This window comes from Chenopodium album, chromosome 5, assembly GCF_948465745.1.
Source record: "Chenopodium album chromosome 5, dcCheAlbu1.1, whole genome shotgun sequence".
Taxonomy (NCBI): domain Eukaryota; kingdom Viridiplantae; phylum Streptophyta; class Magnoliopsida; order Caryophyllales; family Amaranthaceae; genus Chenopodium; species Chenopodium album.
Genome location: NC_137838.1, coordinates 11,271,535 through 11,294,106, shown reverse-complemented (window position 1 = coordinate 11,294,106; position 22,572 = coordinate 11,271,535). Strand labels below are relative to the sequence as shown.

The 22,572-nt window shown below is 35.2% G+C and overlaps 1 protein-coding gene and 1 long non-coding RNA gene across 2 annotated transcripts; both read right to left on the bottom strand.

Annotated features, from left to right (window-relative positions):
• Window positions 1-2,714: 2,714 nt before the first annotated feature.
• On the bottom strand, window positions 2,715-4,033 carry LOC145631886 (uncharacterized). Its single transcript, XR_014112427.1, has 2 exons — window positions 3,743-4,033; window positions 2,715-3,084 (listed from the first exon to the last, which is right to left on the bottom strand). It is a non-coding gene; the product is annotated as an uncharacterized LOC145631886 (long non-coding RNA).
• Window positions 4,034-4,650: 617 nt separating this feature from the next.
• Window positions 4,651-21,399, bottom strand: LOC145631885 (putative phosphoinositide phosphatase SAC9). Its single transcript, XM_081684107.1, has 14 exons — window positions 21,094-21,399; window positions 20,802-20,872; window positions 19,040-19,638; window positions 17,071-17,203; window positions 15,208-16,415; window positions 14,145-14,252; window positions 13,842-14,012; window positions 12,372-12,614; window positions 10,323-10,703; window positions 8,911-9,696; window positions 7,927-8,124; window positions 6,380-6,838; window positions 6,029-6,262; window positions 4,651-5,132 (listed from the first exon to the last, which is right to left on the bottom strand). The coding sequence occupies exons 2-14, from the start codon at window positions 20,812-20,814 to the stop codon at window positions 4,854-4,856; spliced, it is 4,812 nt and encodes a 1,603-aa protein (XP_081540233.1). The 5' UTR covers window positions 20,815-20,872; window positions 21,094-21,399; the 3' UTR covers window positions 4,651-4,853.
• Between the last annotated feature and the right edge of the window lie 1,173 nt (window positions 21,400-22,572).

The window sequence follows — 22,572 nt, the reverse complement described above, 5'->3', positions numbered from 1 at the left end:
ATTGCCAACCCATGTTAAATTTCTTCAAAAATTCCACAAATTGGAGGTGAATTGTAACAGCAGTAGCAGCCCTAATTTGCAACAGAAAATCAATTCGCTTCAAATTAGGGTTCTTGTCTGAATAAAATTGGGGGAAATTGTTGTCAGTTTAATTGGGGAATTAATTAGGGCTAAGCAGTACTCTAGTGCCTTCTGACTGACCTAAGCAGCTGGTCCCCAACAAAATCCTCCAAGATGCTGACTTTTCTTCAGCGTAACTTCTCCAGTAAACCCAGCTACCCTCGAATTAATATTTTGCAGAACAATTAGATTTTTAAAACCAAAATTAGGGTTCCAATGTGATGATATGTTGAGAATTAAGAAGAAAAGGGGATTTTTGTGTGAATTAAGGGCTAAAAATGAATAAGAAATGGAGTTGGTTGGGAGAATTGAATAGGAAAGAGAAGGAAGTCGAAGAAAAAGAAAAAAAAAATTGAAGGGGAGTAACTATAGTGGGGCCCACGTGACTAAATTCCACCGGAAATTCAAATTGGGTGGTAATCTAAGTGAATAATTAAATTATTGGGTGGTAATTTAAAATAAAAAAAAAATTGGGTGGTAAGTTAGAAATTAGGTATATTTTTGGGTGGTAAATTAAAAATTTTCCAAAAATAATTACCTAAGTCCTCTAACTAAAGTAGATAGGGAAGTAGGGTCGAACTCCACAGGGAAACAAGTCTTTCTACTCCTAATTAATTATTATAACTTAAATTATCAAAGTAACCAATATTATTGTAAATAAAGTCTATACTATGAAGAATAAGATCGAAGGAAATAAAGTAGGAAGAAATCAAATATTAAAAGACCTAGGGCATAGGTTCACTAATAAACAATATTCCAGGGCGAATCATAATAAGCAATCATCAAGCATTGATTAATCAGATTATAAAGGGCTTTCGCTACGTATTATAATCACAGAGTTAATTTACCGGTATTAAATCTCATCTGTCGAATCTCGACTTAACCATTTATAAATTAGTCCGCCTATTGAAACTAAGCCTAAACATCAATTCTCATCTGTCGAATCTCGAATTAATATTGCTAAACTCATACAATTAAATCTGGTCAAACCTAATTGCATAGCATTAAATCAATCAATAGGAAATTAACCAAGCATTGATAATCAACAATCACAAATTTACCCCTTCAAATTATTTATTAGATCCCCATAAACCCTAGAAATAAAACTACTCAAGCATCATCATAACTAAACTAATTAAATGAATAAAGCAAATTAAACATAATCAAAGAAGTAAATAAAATAAATGAAATTAAAAGAGAAGAAATTGTTACCAAAAGAAATCTGGATTAATGAAAGTAATTAAGAACAAAGTTGAGAGAGAAATTAAGAGAGAGAAGTATCCTAAGTAGAGAGAGAAAATCTAAAGAAGAGGGTAATTAGAATTTACGTATATAATTCGTACTTAAACATTCCTCAAAACAAAAATTAAAACAAATCTAATCGTCTACTAAGAAAAACACGTGCCCGATCGGGCGAAGGGCCGCCCGATCGGGCCAGCCTTTTTACTTGCCCACTGCTGGTATGCCGCGCCCGATCGAGCTTACGCTCACCCGATCGGGCGCGCCTCTTCCTTGAGGGGTCTTTTGCGCACATCCGCCCGATCGGGCGTATGCTTGCGCGATCGGGCCCGGTCTTCTTCTTCAAGGCTTGGATTTCGATTGGGCTCAATTCCTCGGCCCAATCTGGATTTCCTCATCGGGTCTTGATTAATCGATCCAATAGCCCCGGTATCTCATACCGAGCCCTTAATCACCGGCTCTCACCGATCCTGGGCTTCAAGAATGGTCGTGTCCTTCTAGCTTCCGTAGTCGATCCATGAAAACCCGGGAAAATGCTCCAAAAGTGCAATTTCCTGTAAAACTCAACTAAAACTACAAAAACACTAGACAACACAAATTAGTAATAAAAGTGGCCCTAAAGAGCCAAAAACACTACTAATTATGACCGTGGGACGGGGGTAAAACACTATATAAATTGGATATATCAATAAACCACAAAAATAATAAAGATTCCTACGAGTAAAACTAATGGAAGCCCCTCTAGAATTTACTAATGGTGGCTTGGGATTGAGAGAAAAGAGGAGGGGCGGAGAAAACACACCGACTGATATCTTGGTATTCAACTTGTATTATCAAATATTATATTTTTTTTTTTCATAATTCTAAAGAGTAATACATAGTTTCATATATTTATGGTCAAACTTGGATATTAGCACATGTGTCGTCAAATTAATAAAGTATAACTCTTATTTCAACTAATATTTCAAGATGAATAGAACACGGCCTTAGTTGGAGCTAAAACTTCGCAAGAGGGGTGAGAGTGCAATATTTAATTAGATGGCAGTATACCTTGTAACAGCATATATCACATTGTTAAATGTATTAGCATACACAACTCAAGACATACTTTCGGATCTCTTTAAAGTATAAAGACTTCATGCTAATTATTAACACAATTAGTACATTCCACATGATTGACTTGAACTTTAAGGGTCTGTTCTCATAGACTGAATTCAGCTGAACTGAACCGAGCTGAACTGAACTGAATATTTAATTTTATAAGAGAAGGAAATTAGGAGCTGAATTGAACTGAACTGAACTGAAAATAAACGTATGAGAACAGACCCGAAATATATATGAACTTGTAGAAAGAATTAATGAAAGATTATTGAAATTAGAGTATATATTTAAAAAACTAATTATGTATGTTTACACATATATAATCACTTTAGATACAAAAATTAAGAAGGTGGGGACTCTTGGGAAGGAGGGGATGAATTAGAGGGTGGTTCCTCAATTTTCTTTCCCCTCTCTCTTTGCTGAGCCATGGCTTGTTTCATGGCTTCCTTCCTCTTTTTACTAGCTAGAACTTTGGCTAGGACTCCACTTACATTTGGGTCCTTTTTCTCTTGATCTTCTGTTTTTGGGGGTGGTCTTCTTGCTGCTGCCAATGCTTTGTCACTAATATTTAGCCCCAATGCTGCAACAGCTACCCCCAATGCAACTCCCAATATAATAGCATCTCTGCATACCCGAAAGTACTAATTCAACGGCCGTTTGATAAGTGGTAATATTATTAAAGCAAATTCAACATACTAGTTAAGTTATTCATTTAAAAAATTAGTATATAAATAGTGCAAATGTACGAATGCCAAAGCATAACAAGTATTTTGATACGGATGACTTGATGTAGTAATATTCAACATTTTATGTTTTTTTTTTTTTTCAATATTACCTAGATAAAGTTTTCATTTTTTAAATAATGCTTAAAAAATTGAAACATTGCTACAAGATATCTAGCTAATACATATACAAAAGACATTTTTTTACTTTTAAATTACAAAATAAGGCTTGAAATGATAGGTTAGAAATTTACAATATGCGAGTATAGGACAAAGTTAAGCTTTGTTTAGCATTAATTAATGTGTGATAATATCCATACTAATACTAAACCTCTATTAGCTCATTAAATTACATGCATTAGTTATTATTATGTCAGTTCAATAACATACATTAAGATAAATTGAATTTACCATCATCTTTAATTCAATATCAATCCAATTTAGGTCTGGAAAAAACATTAGACATATAACATTACTCTATATAACATTATACTTCGTATCATATACACATAAATTATTCAAAATAAATCGGAGATTATGATAAGAAAAATAAAAAATACCTTCGCGGGGTAGGAGTGAGAGATATTGGTGCATCAACTGAGACATTTTGAGGAGGAGATACAGAAATCATACGAACATTAAGACATTGTGTATGAATTTTGTTAGGCTTAGAAAATTTAAGTGTTGATGATCTTGTAATTAAGCTGGAAACTGTGCTTAATGCTTGGCTCATTTTTCCAATACTCTATAATAATAGTTATTTTTGTTTGGTTTGAAATTTCAGGTCTCAAATCAAGTGGATGATGACATTTTTCTCCCTTTGTTGTTGTGTTTCGGTCCATGTATTTTTTGTTCATAGAAAATTTAAAGCATATGTTAAAATAAAATAAAATAATGGATATGTTATGTATATAGAGAGTGTTATCTATTGGTTGATTTTTGATAAGGTTTTCATATTGCGTGGACCCTTTTTAGGATCTATGTGTCTTAATTTGTTCTTCCGGTTTTTTTTTTTTTTTTTTTTTTTTCTCTTTCAATTTTTAGTATATTTATACAAATATATACTAGTATTAAAAAAATATATATTTATGTGACATTTTGCTAGATTTATGTTATGTGTAATTATAATATATTTAAATTATTACACCTGTATAATTGAAGATAATTCAAATGTATGCTTTTAAAAAAATATGCGTAAAATTAAATGAGACAAACAAAAAGGAACATAGAGAATAAGCCAAATTTGTTTTTAGATATAACGAATTGATGCAAGCAGAACGAGTAATGCCTTCAAGCTATGCTTGCTCATTAATCTGAGTTTAAAAGTTTTGTTTAGCCTCAATTGTTTACTTCACTTAATTTTGAATGTATAGGGGTAGGCTTTATACACAAGTTGTAACACCATATTTTGGATGACTACTGCTATGAACTGAACTAATCACCAGCAAGAAAAGGAAAACATAAACGCTTTTCAATTTTAATAACACGAATTTTATTACCCGAAACCTGGTATATATTTAATCAATGAATCAAAATTGATACAGAACATTACAGCAATGAATATAAGCAGGAAAAAAATGGCGGCAAAGCCACTAATACAATCATTGTGCTATACACACTATTGCACAAAAAAGAGAAAAACAAGCGGTTTGTTGAATAGATGACTTGTATTTAGACAGCAGAAAGGCCAGCCCATTTTCCAAGTTCATATGGGTCAGCATAATAGTATAACTTTACTCTATTGGCCAGGGAAAGCCCTGCAGCCAAGGGTGAGCTTCTGTACTCTGCATCATCTTGCTCTGCAGGGTCATCAATATATGCAGCGACATCCCCGAGAAGTCTAAACGTGATTCTACGAGTCTGCAATTGTCTTGGCAAATCAAAATACATTGGAGTTCCAGGCCTGGTTTCTGGCAATCGATATTCCGCTACTGTTACCATGTTAGTATCCTGAAAAATAACAACAAAATTACTCAACTCAACTCTAAATTTCGGATTTGATTGAATTGCATGATTCAAGTACACAGTATCTCTATCAAACCGCAACACCCAAAAATAAAACAAACAACCCAATTACAGACACACATCAGGAAAGGCATCTCACAAACTCACACCAGACGTCCACATCTGTAGTGTAAAAAGAACACATCCTTACTGTCTTACTGAAGAAGCCCAGACGGGGAAAACAAAAGGAACCAAAGACATTTTACCCCCTTGAAAAACTAAATGAAGAGTTTTCCTTAATAGAGCTTCTGACAGAATGTAAGTATCAATTTGCCATCCTTAAAAAAAAGGAGCGGCTCACCTGCTGAACAGACTGTAATGACCCACACCATCTAGCAGTTACATAACTCAGTTTGTTTCACATGAAAGAAAGTTATTTCTAAAAAAAAAAAAAAAAAAAAGCATGTTTTTGTCATTCCAAATTGAAGCTCTGACAACCAGTCACAATTGGCAACCGAGGAAAATAGCATTTTTACTAGAGTTCTCGTCCAGCACACAATTGCACATATACAGTCTTATTTTATCATGTGGAAAGCTTTACCCTATACATGATCTAACTCTTCAAGCTTATTGCAGAATTTATTTCTTGTTAATGTAGAGTCTATGCTGTTAGTTAATTTGGCTTGTGAACTTGATCCAGATTTCTTCTATATAATTTCCTTCCATATAAGGCTTAAAATTGTTCACTGAATGAGTAACTACAGAACTGGATATTGAGTATTATAGTATCCGGTCAAAGTTTGCAACTACAAGTGAAGTGAAACAAACAATTATATTTTCACAACAAGATTATATATGAAGCAAGAAACAAGCTGGTGTTCATAATTGGTGACCATGATTACCTGGAGTACAGATACTTGAATAAATAACACGGCAGGTGTGATATGCCTTTCTTCTACAAGTAATACTGCAGAGGGATCCCAAGCATGCAGATCAGATGTTGGTGAATGAGTTGTCCGAGGTCTAATAGCACTAAAAGCATCAAGACGAAAACCAGCTAACAACGGCGAAGCAGGTGATAAATACTGCTCTAAGACAAAATCATTCTCGATTAACCTTTCAGTCTCAATTGGAACCTGAAATGCAAAGGCAAACTTGCTGTTCAGTACATATGAAATTTGACAGGTGGAAAGTGATACAAGCAGAATAATGCAGTCTTAGTAGCGCCAGGTAAATATAAGCATCACATGAACCTTAAATCTATTTAGCTGAGGTGGCTTCTGCAACCAATTTTGCAATTTTAACTGTTCTGAACTTTCTGGTGCTGTGAGCTCCATGTCCTTTTTCAATGAAGTTCCAAGCACAAGAATTCGTTTAGCATGAAGACACGGATCTCTTTCATCTAGGCTCCCGAAAGATGCACGCCTAGTTGGTTGAACAAAAGGATTCTCATCCAGTGATAAAAGATTGAAATCACTCCCAAAATTCACAGAAGCTGAACCAGCTCGTTGAAGGCTTAGCATGATCCAAATGATGCGGCACCGAACAGGATTCCTGAAGGAAAACTTGATGTTCCGGGGAGCAGTCCCAACGGCATCCAAATTTTCCGGTCCATAGTACTCTGGCGAAGATTGCAAGATAGATTGCACTTCCCACTTTCCCACACATGACCTTTCTTCCTTGCTTATTTTATTGCTCGCCCATATTTGCACCTATAGTAGAATAAAAATGAAAATTCTAGTTATGCACAACCCCAATAAGCTAATGGGCATAAATATGTAAACAGTTGTCAGTGCAAAAGAAAGAGGGGATGAATAACAGACAAGGTTTACCATCTTCTTACAGGAAAGAACTAGCAACTGGTCTAGTTAATATAAGTATTGGCAAAGTTGGTTTTACCCTTTGTGATGTTGTTACAGGGGTGATTTGTGAGAAGAGAAGCTTAGCAATTTCACCCCAACTATTCCTGTGACCGCTGAAGCTATTAAGTTACACATTAGGAGATTGGAATTGAACTAGGTCTATCTATTTAACCCACCAAGTGCTGAAAGGATAATCTAGACTCACAGGATATCATTAGCAGGATAGGGTTAGAGTTTACAACTCCATTTTGGGAATATCTTTAATTATTTATGATTCAAGCATAAGGATGAAAGAGAGTTTGGGGATCTTGTGTCAGGTGTGAATTGAGAAAAAAACAAAAGGAATGATCCAGGGACAGGTCTGATGAAGCATGTTAGTTGAAAAATTAATACAAAAAGGGTAGTCATCAATAATTACACCAGCTTCAAAGATAGTTCCCATACTACTCAAAGCTTCAAACCAATCAAAAATAAGAACATGTACAAGAAGCTTTATAATAGTTGTGCCATCTCTATGCTCTTCCCATCAATTAATTTATGTAGTGACTTAGAAATCCAATCATAAACCATTAAAATTTTACGCAGTAGGCAACAAGTTTTAACAAAAACCTATAATAAAATATGAGATTATTTTTATGGACAGGTAAGCTGTATTTCTAAACAGATACTGTCTCCACTAACGTTCTGCTTTACTATGGCAAGTTGTCTCCACTTTTGTTTTCAAGTTATATGCTTATATCCATTTGGAAACCTAGAAAAAGAACATAAGAACTGAATTTATTTTGTCACTATAATGTCCTGAGTCATGACTATTGCTATATATTTCACTATCTATCCGCGTGATATAGAATAACAAACAACAGACCATAAATTGTGAATAACTCAATCAGTACACTTCACAAGCCAGGCACCATGTAAGTTATAGAGACAACACTTACAGTAGGAGCATCAGCTTCTGAGTAGCCACATGGGCTAACCACTAGAGTTACTCCACTGACATCAGAAAGAGAACCAAGAGCAATGGCAAACTCTATGCAATTGTTGTTTGGAGGAGCTCTCCAATAAGAATGTTGGGGCCCTGAATCCAGAGGAGCGAATAATGACAAGGAGGGAGCTGCTCCTACAGCTGTTTCAACCTTCCAATACAAAGGGAAAAAAAAATAAGACAGAAATATAATAGTTCATGTCCACTCAAAATGAAAGTACCAAATGGCGCACACACACACACACACACAAACTAAAAAAAGTAATTAATTCATACTCTTTTTCAGCTTCTCAATTGGTAATTATTATACCTAACGCCACTTTTATAGAGTTCATCTCCATAAAATACAATATTTCTTGAAAATAAATCTAAATCATGAAAAGCAGAGAAAAAAAGAAATTAACATACTGTTTTTCAGCTTCTCAATTGTTTATCAAATCATTACTCCAAACTTGAAAAAGACATTTGGATAAAAAAAAATCCGCAGAAGGTTCTTTAAACAAGTGGAGGCACCTTGGTTTGGTAAAAAGATAAAATAGAGTGCATTCAAATTTACACACTTTCTAGAATAAATCGCTTCAACTAACCCATGCAACTAAGTTATCTCTTAAAAAATAATATTAGAACTGCACAAGTAACAATAGTATTACATCACGAGAACAAAATGTCCTCGAGCATTGACAGGAAAAAAGAACTACAGGTAAGAACAAATGTTTCATCAACTTATTACACTAAACAGTCTAATGACAAAAACTCTACACACTGAATCACATTTGAGATTAGGCGGGGGTGGGGTTCATGTGTCAAAAAATGAACCGAGTAAAGATGTAAGTTGTCAATTATTCAAGTGTACCACATAAAGGGTATGCAGGTTAGTGAAATACCTCAAACCCCGCAACTTCTACTAAATCTAACCTAAATAGAAAAGAGAGCTTACCGAATACAAAAGGCTGGCAAATGGGAATTCAGCTAAAGATTCTTCCCCCTTAAGTAACTTTCCCACAACTTTACTAGATTCTAGAGCATCAGAAGATTTGTACTTTTCTTCAGTTCCATCATTCAAGGAAAATCCAAGGATGTTGGCTAAAGCTGTAAATGCAGCAGCACCAACACGAGTGGTTCTCCGGGAGCTCAACAAGGCCCTGACATAGTCCAGTACTAATGCATTCAGCACAACATCGCTGCAGCATTGTTTACATACAGCCCCATCTGAGCCAATGCGGCCCTGTCCACCATTACAGCTTAAAGAACCCCTTGTACTATAGCTTGCAAGCAGAGATGCTCCCCTTCCAGCACAGCATATTATACAAACGTGCCTTCCACAATGAGAACACAAAAAAGACTTTGAGGAATCTGCTGATAATTTCGCATTAGATATTTGAGCTGCCTCCCCATTTTCAGCATGTACCTCACATACACCACCAACACAGCTCTCCCCAAAACCAGAAACATTCCAAAAATCAATAGCATCATCATCACTTTTCTCAAGACCAATTGATTTGGTAATTTTGTCTTCAAGAGCTGCTTGTCCCGCCATTGCAAGACTATTGGCAACTCTGCATAATTTTACCATGTATACATCGTCAAGCAACAGATTAGGATTTATAGAAGCAGGATCTGTGCCAACTGCCAATAGTGCCCTATCTCGCTCAGCAGCAGAAAGATTTAAGTGCAAACGTTCGATTTCCAGCTTTATAGCTTCCATGAAATTCAGCTTCTGTCTCTGCAATAGGTAAATAAAAGCTTGAATTCATCCCAAGAAACATTAAAAAATGAATGAAAATTACTACCCTTTCAAACCAATTACATAATGGTTAATGATACCTTTAGCTGAATTCTGGTGGTTTATTTATAGTTAGAATTATGAGAACATCAATGTTAAACACCTAAAAACTGCCAATTGTCTAGATCCCTGAATTTAAAACTTGGTGGTCAACTTAGACCACGAATCCAACCACCGAAATCTGGTTAACTGTACTTACTGTAGCTTTATTAATGAACATGATTTGGACTTGTAATTCACAAATCTTTGAATTTAATTTTCTTTGAAATGTCCCTACATCACTAAGTGACCAAATGAATAGTATAAAAGTGATCAACAAAACAATCCCAAACTGTTACCCTATCATGGAAATAACACACATAAACTACCTCTGTCCTAATCATAGTTATATGATCAATTTGGATTATTACAAATGGGTTTGACACCCTTAGAGATGTATTAGCTATGCCCTTCAGCAATTTTTAAAACTCTAGATCAGGACCCATCAAAAGCAGATTCATAGATCAATTATCAATCACATATCATGTTTGTATTACTTAACTATTAATAGAATAATCAACACATACCATTTGTGGACCAGCAAGAGACTTAAAGCAGTTAACATACTGCTTAGCACCATTATCAGATGGTTTCTCAACCAAAGGAGGGGACTCAGAACCAGTCTGATCATCACAATGCTCATTCACAGAGTTAGCAAATGGATTTAAACCAGTTCCATCTCCAGTCAAAAGGTCAAACCAATCGCTGGATGAAGAATTTGGCAGAGTTTTGGGTTGAAAATTTTCTCTAGATACTGAGGCACCACCTCCTACAGTACTGGAATGAGGACCAGGCAAGAGAGTATTTGTTTGTTTCTGGAATTTTTTTGCCTGCTCACGCAATCTTGCACCATGACCTTCATTAGTGAAAATCTCTTTCCAAGGAAGAGACACTCCAAGAACCTCTACCTACAAAGATATTACCATGCCACAGCCAAGTAATGTAGTAAGTCCTTTTTAAATTCCAATAAAAGTAAGGCAAAATTAAAGAGATGCATAGATAATACCATTTAAAAAAAATTAAAAAAAAATAAATAAATATAAAAAAAAAAGAAAAAGAAAGAAAGAACAATATACACGGCAGTAATGCGGCTAATGACATCTTAAAATATCCGATATATGTAGGTGGTAACAGGGGAAGGGGTCGGATTTATCCTGAGTTACAAACAAAAATAAAGATGGGTGATGAACCAACACTGCAAACTCAGAAAAAGGAGGAGACAACTATGCACTAGGAGACAAATGCAATTAACATTCCACTAGGAGAGGAAGCAACTAAATTAGCAGACTGAAGTACTCCAATTGGGGCCAAAAGATATTAATGCTAGGGTTGTATTGTGATTGCTGGGAAGTATATCCACTCGAAAATAGCGAGAGGGAGAAAGGGGAGAGAGGCAAAAGATCTTTAACCATATTAATGAAAATTGCAAGTGAAATTGCTACGAAAAAACTTTGAATTTCTTTCATACCACAAGACAACAGAAAACCTCAGAAGTCAGAATCCCAAAGCAAGTTTTATCAAAGTCAATCCCCATCAGTAACAAACCTATTAAGATAAGATCCTACATAAATTGAACAAGAAAGCTGAACTTTCAGATTCTACAGTGCACAAATTATAGCGCTAAACAAGAACAGATGGTAGTTTTCTCCCTCAGCTGATGCAGTACACAATAAAGCTCTTTGTTACGACATTTCCAAAAGTAGCAATATAAGTTCCAAAATGCAAAAAACTACTGACCATGCACCATGGCTACCATCACCATTTATCAAAAAGCCTTCAATGTTAATCAAGTATTGGGAATCCTTATGCACTCTTACTCCAGAAATTCCAGTAAGACTTTGGACAATTGATTGAGAATATATTTGACTAATCCACACTCCAAAGCAATCCCGAGACATTTGATTTTATATATTGCAGTCTAGAACCTGATGACTGCAAACATTAACTCAATCACCCCATACTAAAATGAAATTGATAGTATTATAGACCAAATGCAGACCAGGAGTCCTTGGTAGTCGTATGTAACTGAGACTGCAAGGAGATTTGCTTGGCATTTGCAAATACAAAGATGAGTGGTTTCTAAGTAAATCCTCCAAAAGTCTTCTTAGATAACTAAGCCCTATAATGGCTATAAAGCATATTAATGGTAAAAATGAAATTTAGTGGAAGACGCCAAAACTTTCACATGAGAAATGCCTTCTAAGTTCGGGAAAAGGGTGCTGCATATTTCCACATCATCCTCTACAAGATCTATGAGGAGCATTGTCCAAATTTTCATAGTTAGACATATCAATATACCATAATTCATGAATAATTAATACTCAGATTATAAGGATTCATCCTTCTACAATGTCTCTCACATCTAACACAGAATAGTCTCAACACGAGAAGCAAGTCAGACAGCGAGTATTTGTGCACGACCAACCCACCGGTCTTCCTTTTTGGCTTTAGGTCTAAAAGAAGAAGTTTAATTAATCACACACATGTAAAAAAATCAGAACTATATTTTGACATTTCACAATCAAGTAATGGAAAGCAGATACTAGAACAAAATTCCCAGCAGATCAGCCTTGTACCTCACCGAGAGTTAATGGAGTTCTCCCAGAAGCAGCAGGATAGAAAGTAAGAGAGACCACACGAGTGAGAAAGTCTAATTCTCCCTCCAATTCCTCAAAATCATACAACAATGACAGGGTAGAAGCATCTGCACCATTAAGGCGTGCACCAGCTCCAGTCACAGCCATATCTTCAGAACTGACAGGTCCAGGTAAGGGAATTAAAATATTTGTCCCATTTCCACATTGAGGTATTGAAGCTCCCTGAGAAGAATTTAAATGATTATGAGAAATGACTATATTTTTACAACATATCTACAGTAGAATTACAGTTACCTTGGAAATATAAAGCGCAACATTGCAACATAAAAATTGAGAGGCAATAGAAACTTGAATATTCACCAAGGAAAATAAAATATAGAGCAGCCATTTTTTACTTACTGTATCTCATGACTATTTACATCACCAACACTATTCCCATGAACAGAACTACAAGCTAAATTCAAATATCTGAATAGTAACAGTAACTTTGCTAAAAGACATCAGAGATTAAAGAGGAAATTCATGTCAAATAAACAATACAGAAGCTGAAAAATCTTATATATTTGCTATTCACTTTTGAAAAGGCCGAATATCATGACGTACATTTACAGAATAACCCATCAGGAACAAAACAAGAAGCCAGAGAAAGTGTTGCCAGAGCCAAAAGCAAGATCTAAGTATGTGGTCTTTTGGTTGAACATAGAAAGAAAAAGAAGTATTTGCTAGGCAGTTTCTAACTTTCTAATTTTTTTTTCATATACAATTTCATTTCGCATGAAATAGGAATTGCAAAATTTTGTTTGATAGGTCATGGAACGTTCGACTTATCTAGGGGGAGTTAGGTAAGAAGCTACCCTCACTTTGTGGAAAGTAGTTCCTAGGAGATGAACTAAGTTTATGCCAGCCAACAACTTCACATTCTTCTACTTCGTAAAAACATTGCACTTGCCTTTTATATATATATATATATATATATATATATGTCAGCAAAACAAGGTCTAAGATAAATGAAAAATGCAGCTTACTCCTGACAAGTGAAAGGTTGAAACAACCCACCGTTGGTGACCTGATTTCTTCTCAGAAATTTTTTAATCTTTCATATACAGATATACAGTACCCTTAATCCAGAAAAATCAGGAAATTTTACATTTCTTTTCGTTTGAGAACAGACATGACATTGATAAGAAGCAAATTGACACTATACTTGTAATCTCTCTATTTTCATTGGTTTACACATAACTACTCACATTTCATCATACAATAAATATTAAGTTATTATATTCCATTCTAGGAAAAAGGCAGCAGATATATCTATCACCAAAACGCAATTAAAAAAATATATATTGCAGAAGAGTGCAATTACATTATGGATTCATGTTTCTCTTGCAAGACAGAATAGTTGTCATGCACAGATGGTTTAAAATACTTATCATACGAGATAATACTAACCTCCAAAACCAGTTTAAGTCCATCCAGGTCGCGGCCTGTTCTCACATCAACTGTTGAAGGAAAGGTCAAATCATCCGCACCATGTGAGACAGTGAGAAGAAGCTGACAAACATGGCATGGCTCAGTGAGGTAAATGAAAAGTTCAACTACATCTGCAGCCTGGGGGCAAACCTGTAACATCAATGTTAAGTTAAAGTAAAATCAACAGATTATACAGCTCATATATAAATATAGAAATCGGAAGATAGCTTCTAATCTAAAAAATCAGAAAATAATGTCCTAAATGCAGGAAGCTCAACATACCCAGACCAGATCTTTTCTCTTGAAACTCAGAAGACCAGAGCCATCACCAGAATTTGGGAAAATGCTTGGAACAGGCTTGAGAAAGAAGCCAGGCGGTCGAGACAACACCTGACACAATCAGTTTTGTGCATCAAATTCACATTCAAACAAAGAAACATCTACCATTTCAGATATATGCCTGTGCAGACAGCAGAAATGTCACTCCTTCAAGAACATAATCAATAACACAGGAAAACATGCCACAAAAATCGGACAACTGTTGTCTTGGCATCCCAGACATATACTAGATGCAAGCTGTGGGGTAATGCGCATTCAAGGCATTCATCTGAACCAGGTCATGCTGATGACTGACCCAGAAAACAACTATAATCTACATTCAAATGATCACAAATTGAAGCACAGAAAATTAAACTTTATTCAAAGATTTCGCTATCAACAATGCCAACAAACAATACGTCATGATGTAAATTCCTAGACAACTATTACCTGCTACACATGTTAGTATGTTACCCAGCTACTAGTGCTGGTCACTGGTATATGTCAGGTGTCAGACTCGGCCATTCTACATAAAACCCAAATGGCTTTAAATGAAGTCTCAAGTGTCTGTTTCCATATTGAATAATGATTTAAGCAGCACACACTAGTGACAAAATGAAGAGTACAAAATTTCGAGCCACTTTATTACTTGCCTCTCAGCAATAAAGTCTAATGATAGTTTCAGGACACTACATATACCTTTACTTACAAGATCCATATATCTGATTCACACTAGTCTTTTGACAACAAGTGATAACAAATGAGGGCTAAAAGGCCTAAAACTATATAAATTGCAGATCTGGTAAGAAGACCTCTTATTGTTGAAATACAATTTTTTTTTCCAAGAATTGGAAACGCTGCCAAATCTATAAACAAAACTAAAGCTAATTGTAAAGTGTTAAACATTCAACAGACAGCAGTGTTCGTAAATATGTTTTAAAGTCTCTTCATATCCATGCAAATACATCATTCTGATAGACACAAGCAAATAATCAAAGCACAACTAATTCCATTAAAAATGACATACATGCAAAGGAAAAAGTGGGATTGACGGAAGATGCTTAAACAGCCTCATCCCAAGAAACATCTCCAGCTGCTTCTGGCGAGAACTATCTACAAAAGTGTTTTTAATTCTTCTTTCTATAGTTATTTTCAAGTTTTGTGCAGCAGCTAACTGTTTAAATTTGCCACCTTGCTCAGTAAATATGGTGAGTATCTGGCTGTGCATAGCCTTAGAGCCAGTGTAAAGTGTAGCATGTATATCCCCAGCATTCAAAAATAACTCAGCAAGTTGAGATACTGGTGATAATATGGTTGACCTCTTAGACCCCTCAAACGTCATATCAAATCTTTTCCAAGGTTTATCTGGGCAAGGATGGCTCCATGTAGTCGTCCTTGTATTATGATCAATAAAATATGATTTGCCTGTCACTGCATCAGAGCGCTTTTCCCAGCCAGGTGGAAGTGGGGCTGTATATCCGCTATAGTTATCCACTGATTGATAGCCAATATCACTGTCAAGAGATATACCCAGTCTTCTACATTGCTCTACAAAAACTTGCAGGGCTCCAAAATAACTAGCAGCATTTGTCCTATCCAAAGAATCAGCACAATTGAATCGTAACACGCCATTTTGGCGAGATCTTAAGACATATGCACCCTCAATCTCATCAGTGCAGATCACTTCACCTCTGCAATTGCCTATGCGCTGACGAGAAGGTAGGTAATCCCCTTCAGTGATGCCAATGGTTATCGTAGGCCCTTTAAGGAGTCTCCATAGCCCTTCAATTGTTTGCTGCTCACCATACAACTTAACCCTTGCATGCCAGTCGTAATTCATTAAAACAATTTTTGTAGAAGGAAGCTTCCCTGATGATCTAATAAAATTTAAAGATTCCTCAAAATGATGAACCAATATAGATTCAGATTTCCCCTCAGCACTGCGAAGTAAATTAATGCACCCTATTGGGACAAAAGGAATTTTTTTCTGGTTCCCACCAGAAAAATTAAAGTTTCGAGTATCATATCGATTGCTCAATCTTTGGTAGTATTCTGCACTTCCCTTGTAAGGATCATGTTCAGCAACTTTTATTTCTGCTTCTGCAGCACTCATCTTTAAATCAGCACCCCACCAGATAGGAATAGAGCCCCTTCGCCAGATGTAAGTATTGAAGGGAACACTCTGGCCAGCCCTTTTGGGTACCCAAACAAGCTGTTCACATTCAACTTCATTTCCTACACAGCTGAATGACTCAGTATGCAAAAAGAAAGAATGTACAGCAAATGGTAAGGAATGTTGACCACAAAGAAATTTCTGATCATAAATCACTGACACCCAATCCCCATCATTTAAGCACCAGGGGAGTGAAACATAGTTGAAAATCCTCCAACTCCATTACACCATTCTATAACATTGCACTAAAAAAAAGATCAAGTTGGGTTTTTACATATAGGTAAAAAAAAAATGAAAATTCAGAAATTAATTTTTGTTTCAAAAAAAAAAAAAAAGGTAATTAAGATGATTACACATGATATCTTCCCAATACATAATTAAAAAAAAATGTGGTTAAACTTAAAAACTTTGAACGCATGAAAAATAAAAATAAAAAGGCCCTCCCTCCATTCCTCAAAGACCTTCCTCATTTCCATTTTAAGCCCATTCCTCAAAAATCTTCCTAATTTATGTTATTCTAATTTTGGCAAATAATTATCCCATAATATACCCTTACTAACCCCCACCACATGGGTTTACTTATCGTGTTTATCTGCCCACGATGCATGATTAAAATTTTATACTTTCTCCATTCTCAGACATGAGTAAGGAAGGAGTTTTTGCACACTTAAGTAGCACAATTAAAAGATACTAAAAAGTGTATAGACATTATCCTACCTGTGCCAGAACAAGAATTTATTCCCCTGGCCAAGTATCGGGTACCAGGATGCAGTCTGCTGCGTCGAGCAATCAGAGCAATGATACCTTCTTGCTGACCTAAGCTCCCAAAGCTTCGACATTCTGCAAATCCCTATGAATTCACATGAAGAATAAGAATAAAATGAAATAACATGAATACATATTGTAAATTATTTTGGGTACAAGAGATGAATAACAGAGATATAGAAGTCAACAACAAAAGAAGGCAAAGGATAGCACCAAGAGCATAAACAAAGAGAACCATAAACAGTATTACAGAGAGCGCATATAACATGTTGAGAGCAAATCCATAAAAAGACCATATCAAGAAACAGAATACACAAGCTACCTCTTCCCACCCCATTTGTAACTCCCTGCGTTCCATTTTAGAATGTCCCAAAAAGCTCCTTTCTTTCTATTTTTTGGTTAAAACTAAGTTTCCCACACTACATTTTTTCTTCCCCCCCCCCCCCCCCCCCAAACTATCTTTCCATTGTAAGGACGTATTTGAGAAAAACATGTAATTTTATTACCTTAAAACAGAAAGAGTAATTTGATTATAGGACAGCTAAATAGAATACCATTCCATCTTAGGATGTATCAAAAAGCTCCCAACTTCCATTTTTAAGTTACCAATGTCCAATTAGACTTTTCAAAAATTTGAAAATATTACTTTGACTTATTTCTACAAACAAGCATATAAAAAAAATTGTGGACACAATCGCAGTTGAAATGTTATTGATAAATGGAGCACATTCCTCCAATGCGGTGTAAAATACTATTTTCCTTTCAAAAACATCAAAGTTTAAAATGTATAATTTCAACAACATTTAACAAAACATATCATAATGAGTGGTTATATATGTGGTGAATAAATAAACTTTTAACATAAAAGGATTCAGTACCTACATAAATAATTGGTAAAATTCAGTTGACCAATTTTGACGCAAGAACGGAAGTAATGGAGATTAAGGAAAAAAAAAAAAAATCCTGACGTCACCAGTCACCAACTCACCATTATGCAACAGAAGACACAGAAAGATGGACATGACAGTTATCACAGAAAGAGAACTCCAAAAAACATTACAAAATGGCAGTTATTATTTCATGCTTAAGATTCACGCCAAAAATACCACCACTTCAATTTGGATTGCATGGGTACGAGATATCACGAGTCAAAATTAATAAAGTTTTGAGGAAAAGGTAAGGTTAACATGAAATCCAAAATCTTATTTCTTAAAATATAAAGCTCAATTGTGGTTTTCTGTTTTTTGGTTTTTTGTTTTTTTAAATCATATGATATATATCATGTTATGAATAAAAAATTAGTCAAATTTATTAAAATTATGATAATTTTGAAAACTGACAACCAAAAAGTGGAAACACCTTTTTCTTGTTTCTTGTTTTTGGTTTTTAGTTTTCAAAAAAACAGAAAACTGAAAACAAAAAACAATGCCAAACAAGCCCTTAGTAAGTAGGTGTTTTGTTGGAGTTTATCAAAAAGGGGAGATGGACATATTTTGTTCAACAACAGAATTATAAGAAACTTTCCTATTAGTGTAATATGGTTTTCCCTAATTGCAATATAGGCTTTGTTCTCTTTATCTTGTTTCAAGAACTTATAACTATTTTCCTGTTAAAATCAAACTAAACCACACCAAATCTTCTTATGCTTCTCTTCGATTAAAACACCTTTTATCAGGTGAAGAGAACAGATCCTTAACTTAAAAAACACTTAATCTAGGCACAGGATATTATTTTCCCAATCTATCACCAAGGACCACCAAAACACACATAAGACCACTAGAACTAAGAGCAGAGGTGCAATATAAGCCATAGCCGCATAGAACATAAAGTGTTCACTCATTAGCCACGTTGTAACAAAACCATTGTACAGTTTATAGGAAGAGTGAAACAGAGATGATGACAAAAGTAAATTATTTCAAACCTGCAGAAGTACAACACAATGTTGAGGAAGGCCTATGATCTTGAAAGGGGAGGACAACCATCCATTCCAAACAAATTCATCATCATGCTGGTCCAAGGGCATCTGACTAGGGAAAGGCCGGCTCATGTCCCTTGTCTCACAAAAAAAATGCTTTTCATCAATGTCGAGTGTCATCAATTCTTGTATGTTCTTTGCTTCTCCTTTTCCAATAACTTGAGGATTTTGCAATGAAATTTTGATCCATTGAGCCTCCATCACTGTATAAACACAACCTCCTCCAGGTAAATCAGGAATACTGGCAGCCAACTTTGTAGCAACAAGAAGCAAGCCAACATTTCCAAGGGCTGCATAACCTAAAATTGCTCTGGCATATGTGGTACTTTTGCAGAGCCATTTAGAACTATTTGTGACAAAATCTACAGCTTCACGTTCTGACTTAAAGATATCAACCCCAGGCTTTCCAAAATAACAAAGTACTCCAGTTGTTGGATCAACATAAATTACTTGGGTGTCACGCCTCAAGGACAAGCTCACAACAATATAGACTTCACCAGATTCCAAAGTGAGGACGACTACAGATGTATTCCTTAAACCACCGCCTACCAAAACAAAAGGTGAGAGAAATGTCACGCATCAAACATAGAACCGCAGATAAACAGATGAATAAAACAAATTCCAGTTTCTCGATGAGGCAACTATAAGATATAAAAACATACTACCTCCATTTCTTATTAATTGCAACAAAGGGGTATTATTTAATATCTCTTTGTTGCAAATAATAAGAAACGGAGGTAGTGTAATGTATTTCAATGTATGTAAAAGCAAAGCAACAGGATCATGTAGGGACAAAACAGATAAGGCCAGCAGGCAACTACTGCGCAATAGCTAGGGCAACTTTAAAAAAGGCCAAAAGCATAGAATACAAAGGGGGGGGGGGGGGGGGGGGGGGGGGGTGGAATTACTTGACACTTATTATACACAAGAGTGTACATTTCAATGAGGTCAATATTATTATGAAGACACTGACGCTCTTAACTAATTTAGGATACTCAGGCTTACATTCTAGTTTTATTATGGTACTCACTAGCTTGATGTATAGCACCGGTGCTCTCACTATGACGCAAAACATGACACTCTTCGTGATGCCTAAAATCACCAACTTGTATGATAATTGAAAAGATATATCTTAAGTATGGGGAAAGTTTTCTAGCAAAACAAAGGAGGAAGTAATTCCCTTTTTCTTTCTCACTTAGCTTGTTGCATCCTCCTGGCTTTTTTCCAGCAACTAATTCCTTCCCTTATTCTTTCTGAAAAATTCCTTCTCCCTTTTCATTCTAGAAAAACCTCCCCTCCCCTCTCGTAGAATTTTTGTGGCAAGATCCCTTCCGTCAACATAACCTCGACTTTCTAGGGATCAACCATCTACCACCACTAGCAACTGGTGTATGCAACTGCGCATTTCAAATTTCTTAGCTTATGAGGTGATATTAGTCCATGTAGAATGCAAACTGCCATTGATATACTCATGCAACAAAAACGGAAATGGCGGTTGCAAAAATGCAGAAGTATTCAAATTTCCAAGAAACCATGTTATAAGATTACTAATTTAAATTTCCAAGAAACCATGTTATAAGATTACTAATTTACTAGCAAGAAAACACTTGTACCCTTCACTAGTTCATAACTGAAAATAAATACCAATTATTACAAAAAAAAATCTAACAAATTCGATGAGAAAGCGAAAGTTCTGCAAAATGCTGACCTGATGATGCCATGGCTCACTTGCAGTGGCTCTTCCACCCCCAAATCTGAATTTAATTTTGACCTCCCAATCTGAAAAATTCGGTCAATTAATCACTAAATTCATAAATTGTACTAATCAAAAGTAAACCCCAAAATCTCATTTCTGGGCAAATGAAGATTTATTTGCAGAAAAAACAATCTAAATTTGACAAACCCACAAATTTGATCGCACATTTCTTTGATTTGATAACGTAACCCTTTAATTTAAATCATGAAATAAATTCAAAAAAAAAAAAAAAAAAAAATTGTACCTGGGATTGCTAATTTTTCATCCGAATTGTAGCTAAATTGGCGTTATTTTCACCTGAAATTGTCAGGAAGTTAATAAGAAATTAAACATTTGCGGAGATCAAGAACTCTAGATTTGATTAATTAGGAGAGAGAATTAAGCTGTATTTTAGGGATTGTGTTTCAAAGCAAAGTTTGGTGAATTCTCGTGATTGTTAGAATTTTGTAAAATGTAGAATTACTGTCAATATTCAATATTGATATCAGGATTGGACTAATTAATGACATTCGGTTTACTTTTTTTTTTTTCTTCTTTTTTGGGACAAAACTTGTTTTTAAAATACAAGCGATTTTCCCGTAAAAAAATAAATAAAAGCGACTTTATATTGAAAAATCAAAATATTTAATAGAGTCCTTCCAAAGGGAGGTTAGTTATGTATGAGTAAATGCATAACGAGGGGCATGGGGGTCATTTTACGTAAATGCATTTCTGAAGTTAGAATAGTACCACTGGGTGATCAATTGTATCACTAGATGATTAAATGATATCATTGAACATTTCAGTGATACTATTTAGGTATGTAGTGGTATTATATATTCATTCAGTGGTACTCACTATGTGTAGAAATAGTATCACTACGGTAAAAATAGTATCACTACATAGTCAATGGTACTATCTAAGCTTTCAATGGTACATTTAAAAAATGGCCCCACTTACCCATCTCTCTCCTCCTTTCTCTCATCCCCATGTGCTTTTTAATATTTTAGTCCTCACTACTTCCTCTGTTTAATAATAACGGTGAATATTTAAAGATAAGAATACTTCATAGATAAAAGGAACAATCGTGAGTATTAGAAGATCAAAATATTTATCAAGTAATTTAATTTTTATATGGTTTCTTTTTATCGTTTAGATGAATGTATTTTGATAAATGTTTATCTCCCTCAATCAAAAGTAATAGTCAATGTTAGCCTTGTTTAAAAGAGTTAAGTACAAATTTGGGTACTAACATTTACAATTTTTCATCTTTTGGGTACTCCCACTTTTTTTTTCACCGTTTGGGTACTCAAGTGTACAATCCGGTGATAAGTGAGTACCTTGTATTAAATAAGTTAGTACCTTGGGTTAAAGAATTTATTCCCCAAAAAATGTTAGTTCCCTATTAATTGTACCCGACCATGATTGGATGGGGGCCTCTAGGGGACGTACACGTGTCTACAGGGAAGAGGGAAATTGTGCAGCAAGTTACGTAAATTAGTGGTCCAAAATTAAACCTTTCGTATGTACTGGGTATTTAGTCCATTTAGGCGCCATTTTATCACATTTATTCCCCTGCTCTGCAAATTCTCTCTTCTTCTTCTTCTGAATATTCTTCATCTTTGGTGGCTCCCAAATCTGGCAATTGTCCAAGAATTTCGCAAGAATACTGAGGTAAGCAACATACTCCGTTACTATGCAAGTTTTTTTCTTCGAAAATGTATGTATTTTGATCTGGGTTGAA

Bases quoted from the DNA above. Each gene is read 5' to 3' on its own strand.
- LOC145631885 (XM_081684107.1), bottom strand. The intron at 16,416-17,070 runs GTAGGATAATGT...TCAGCTGTGTAG, and splicing joins AAATTCTTGTTCTGGCACAG to GAAATGAAGTTGAATGTGAA. The intron at 6,839-7,926 runs GTAAGTGTTGTC...ATTCTACTATAG, and splicing joins CAGAAGCTGATGCTCCTACT to GTGCAAATATGGGCGAGCAA.